We start from the raw sequence: 5,194 nt of genomic DNA, 5'->3' as shown, positions 1-5,194 counted from the left end.
AACAATATATAAATTAATAAAATAAAATATAATAAAATATTTTTTTTATATTAAAAAATATTTATTTTTTCAAAATATTTATTTTATTTGAAAAAAAAATATTTTAAATTTTTTTATTTTTTCCTTTTATTTAAAAAAAAAAAAAAAAAAAAAAAAAAAAAAAAATAAAAAAACCTTTGAGTAAAAAAAAAAAAAAAAAAAAAAAAAAAAAAAAAAAAAAAAAACGTTTGTAAATATATATTATTATTCTTACAACTTATCAAATCATAACACAAATATAAACAAAAGCAAAACGGATATTCGATTTCTAAAAAATTAATAAATTAAAATAATACATGTTCTTACACATATATATGTAATATATAATATTTCAGTATAGTGGATAAGTTTAAACTGTATCACAATAAAAAAAAACAATAATTTTTAGATACTCAAGAATATATTAAATATATTCTTATTAATATTGTTATTAGGTACCTTCTGTTTTTTTTTTTTTCTTTTTTTTTAATTATATAAAAATAATTCTTAGAGCCTAAAAACTTTTTCGGATTAAAAAAATATAATTTAAATGTATTGTGCATAAAACTCTAGGAACTTTTTTTTTTTTTTTTTCTTTAAATATATATATATATATATATATATATATACATACGCATAACCATGTATTAATATAATTTATGAAGTAGTATTATGTAACTTGTAAAAAAAAAGTCACAGAATTATATACAAATATATTATATATATATATATTTTTTATATATAATATATAACATTTTTCTCTTTTTTAATTAGAAAAAAATAATTTATATGCACATATGACTATATTCGACACCCAATGTGATAAAAAAAAATTATTTCAGGGGAAATGAAAGGTTTCAAAACAAACATAAAAAAAAAAAAAATATAGTGTAATAATAAAATAACGAAACATTAAAAAATATATACATTAAACATTTTAAATATATATAAATATATATATATTTTTTTAATATGTATATAAAAGAAATACAAAAAAATATTATATATAAATAATATATATATATATATATATTTGTTCTATTAAAAAAAAATAAATACATTTTTATCCTTTAAGTTATAATTATATTTATTTTATTTCAAATGATACCTACTTTGAAAAGCACACATTATATATATATATATACAAATATATAAATATATATATATATATATAATATGTTAATCCTTTATATTTCACTTTTTTAAGGTTCTGCTTTTCTTTTTGTTATTCTTTTTCATAATATTCTTTTTAATGTTCATTTTACTTTTTTGAAAAGTACCAATGGAATTGTTGAATTTTTCTTTTTTTCTAAATAAATAAAAATTTTCATGTATTTTTTTATTCTTCTTTTTTTTAAAAGATTGTAATTTATCACTTGTTTCAGCAAAAACAGAATTTATAAATTCAGGATTTTCTGTTTTTCTTTGAACAACAATAAAACCATCTTCATCTACAATATCTTTTTTTTTTTTTAACAACTTATTATCTTTATTTAAATTCGTAATATGATTAATCATAATTTTTCTTGCATTATATAAATTATATGAATTATCATAATATTTCTTTACATCATTCAGTAATTTATTTTTCCCTATATGAATTAAATAAGGTGATTGTTTATTTTTAGTAAAATATTCATCAACCTGCATTGTACAGGACAATATTTTCTCTATCACATTATTATCTACAAATGTTATGTACAGACAATAAGAAAAATTTTTAAAAATATTTGATAAATATTTCCTCTCAACAATATTCATACATTTTATTTTTCCATATTTAGAGAAATAATTTTTAATATCTTCTTCTTTAATTATATTGTCTAGGATACCTACACATAGTGTTTCTTTAAATGTATTATCGATGTTTGATTGGTCTTTAAAATTTGAAACGAATAGCTACAAAAAAAAAAAAAAAAAAGAAAGATATATATATATATATATATATATTTATTTATTATAAACATATTATTAATATAATATTTTATTTTGAAATAATACACATATATTCATTTATATATATTTTTTATATTTTTATTTGTCTTTACATTTATAGTAACAAACGGGTTATCCTCTATAGGTACGTTTAATACACAAAAATGTTTTAAAAAACTCTTATTCATTTTTCAAAAACTTATATATATTAAAACATTGTAAAAAATATAAAAATAAAATAAAACCTATATCCCCTATAAATTATAATATATTAATGAAATTATATATATATATATATTATTTACATTTATTGATTTCCATGTATAGGAAAATATTATTCAAAAAAAAAAAAAAAAATAAAGCTCCTGTAGAATTATACATCGTCACATCTTTATATAATGTATATTTCGAATATAAATTAAAAAACTACATATCATACACTACATATATATATATATATATTTCCTTTGAATTATAATCTTAAAAAAATGTTGAAAAAAACCAGGATTTCTATATATATAATAAAAAAAAAATAAAACAAAAAAATTTTACCAAAATATAATATAATTCTTTTTATTCTATTCTAAACATGGACATTTTATTAAATATATATAAGTATTTCAAATATATATATATATTTAACACTTCTCAATTATTTATATTTTTTATTTTATTTTTTTTTTTTTCGCCCTTTAATGTTGTTTATTTTAATTTACGCACCAAAATAAATAAAAAAAAAATAATATATTATATTATATACATATTATATATATGTATGCGTAAAAAATTGTAATTGTGATATATATATATATATATATTATAATATAATAATATTTATTTTTTTCATTTTCTTGGCCTTGTTCAAATATACCTTATTATTATATACTTATATGTTGATATATATAAAGTCATAAATATATAATATATTTATATAATATTATATAAATATATAATTAATTATTATTATTTTATTTTTATTTTTTTTTTTATTTTCTATATATATAAGATGACTTATTATTTACATATTACAATTTTTTATTTTAAGTTGAAAAATAAAGCACCTATTTTTTTTTTTTTTTAAACCTTTTCACATATAATATATGAATATGTTATATATATATATATATATATATATATAATTATTTATATATATAGATATATATATTTATTTATATATATCTATAAATTATTATATATATTTTTATTATATGTGCTTTATTTTGATCTTTTTTTTATATATATATTTATAATATATTATGTTGTGGCATCTTTTTATCTTATTTTATTTTTTTTTTTTTTTCTATAAAAATAGTTATTATGGTAATATAATATGATTCAATCACATGAACCATATAGGTTTAATTAATTGACCTAAAGTACTATTATATATACTATTTTAAAAAATGTAATATATAATATATTATTATATATAAATATATATATTTATTGATTATTATGTAATACCATTTTTTATTTTATTCTATATATAATTTTTATATATTTTAATATATATATTTATATATTAATTTATAATTTTATATTTATTTGTTTTTTTATTATTTTATTTATATTTTATTTATATTTTATGTTTTTTCTTCCTTTTTATAATTTTTTATTTTTATTAATTCATAAGTACCTATTTTTCATTTAATTTATAATTTGAAAACTCTCCACCCCACTTTTTTTTTTTTTTTTTTTTTTATATATATTAAATTGGTATATTATATATATATAATATATTGATTTAATATATATTAATTATTTGAGAGTTATTTGTTCTTAAATATATATATATATATATATATATATATATATATTGTGATTATTGTTTTTTTTTTTTTTTTTTTTTTTTTTTTTATGTATTTTCTTTAAAAGAAAATAAAGTTATATTTGTTATATATATATATATAATATATCTTCCCCTATAGTATAAATATTGTAAACATATTAGATAACATTGTTTAGGGGTTTTTCATATCCGTAATATTCCGAATATAAATAAATAAATATATTTATATATATTTAAATCTATATTTATATTTGACTTACCATCATTTTAATAACTTGTTAAAAAAATTTGAAGGTAAGTACAACCTGTAACACATATATATATATATATGTATAGTTCTATTTATATATTTATATATGTAGATATATAGATAATGACAAATATTAATATGAAACCAATAATATATCAATCCTAATTATACACATCTGATATATATATATATATATATATATATTTATATATTTATTTATTTATCCATTTAATTTCATTCAAACTAAATATTCATTTCGCTACCCACCCCAACCTCTTTACAGTTAACCCATTGTTCATAAAATGAATAAAAAATATGTTGCGTCCTCAAATAACCATGATAGCAAAAAAGATAAGAAGAACAATACTGATAAGTATAAAAACAAAAAGAACACAACTACCAGTGAGGAAAACAAAGATTCAAATAACAATGCTGTAAATAATGATAGTAAAAAAAATGATTCTTCAAAAAATAAGTACAACATAGTTAAGGCCAATATTAAGAATATATTTGTGTCTGATAAAACAAAAGAAAAGAGTGATAGAAATGAAAAAAACGAATCTTCAAAAAGTACTAAGAATACAGAAACATATAGTAATGTAAATGACAAAAAATCGAACGAACTTAGTACTAAAGGTTCGAATGATAAAAAAAAGAAACAAAAAGATAGCAAAAAAGATAGCAAAAAAAATAGTAGTAATAATAATACAGTTGTAGATATATCAGATGAAGATTATACTAATGATGAAGGAGAAATAAATAAGCCAAAGAAAAACTGGAAAGGTAGAACATTTAGTCGATTTACACCTGGTGGTGTTAGATCTAGTACTGTACTTTTTATATGTACAGCTATTGGTGTGGGATTTTTATCAATACCTTATGTTTTTTCTAAATTAGGTATTATACTTAGTATTATATTAATAATATTGAATGCTCTTGAATCATATGTAACTACAAATATATTATGTACATCTTCTTTAGAACATAATACATTTGTATATGGTAATTTATTAAAAAAAATAGGAAATAAATATGATAAAACTATAATAGATTTTGGATTATCCTTTGGTTTTATATCAAGTTATATTTTAATATTAATATTAATCAGTAATTTTTTAAGTACTATATTTTATGTATTTAATTTCCCGACTTTATTTACAAATAATATATTCTTAGTAATATTAATATGTCTATTAATTTTG

At 15.7% G+C, this 5,194-nt stretch overlaps 2 protein-coding genes across 2 annotated transcripts in view; one reads left to right on the top strand and one right to left on the bottom strand.

Annotated features, from left to right (window-relative positions):
- Nucleotides 1-1,212: 1,212 nt before the first annotated feature.
- PGSY75_0629600 (hypothetical protein) lies at nt 1,213-2,141 on the bottom strand (the record flags this gene model as incomplete). Its single annotated transcript, XM_018784878.1, has 2 exons — nt 1,213-1,917; nt 2,067-2,141. The coding sequence occupies 2 exons, from the start codon at nt 2,139-2,141 to the stop codon at nt 1,213-1,215; spliced, it is 780 nt and encodes a 259-aa protein (XP_018642932.1).
- Nucleotides 2,142-4,294: 2,153 nt separating this feature from the next.
- Nucleotides 4,295-5,194, top strand: part of PGSY75_0629500 (putative amino acid transporter) — a gene marked incomplete at both ends in the record, with an annotated part of 1,995 nt that continues 1,095 nt past the window's right edge. The window contains one exon of the mRNA XM_018784877.1: nt 4,295-5,194. This exon is cut by the window's right edge and continues 779 nt beyond it. Coding sequence (XP_018642931.1) covers nt 4,295-5,194 — 900 coding nt within the window.

This window comes from Plasmodium gaboni, chromosome 6, assembly GCF_001602025.1.
Source record: "Plasmodium gaboni strain SY75 chromosome 6, whole genome shotgun sequence".
Lineage (NCBI taxonomy): Eukaryota > Apicomplexa > Aconoidasida > Haemosporida > Plasmodiidae > Plasmodium > Plasmodium gaboni.
Note: the sequence above shows the minus strand (reverse complement) of the source record. Positions and strands in the feature narration are given on the sequence as shown.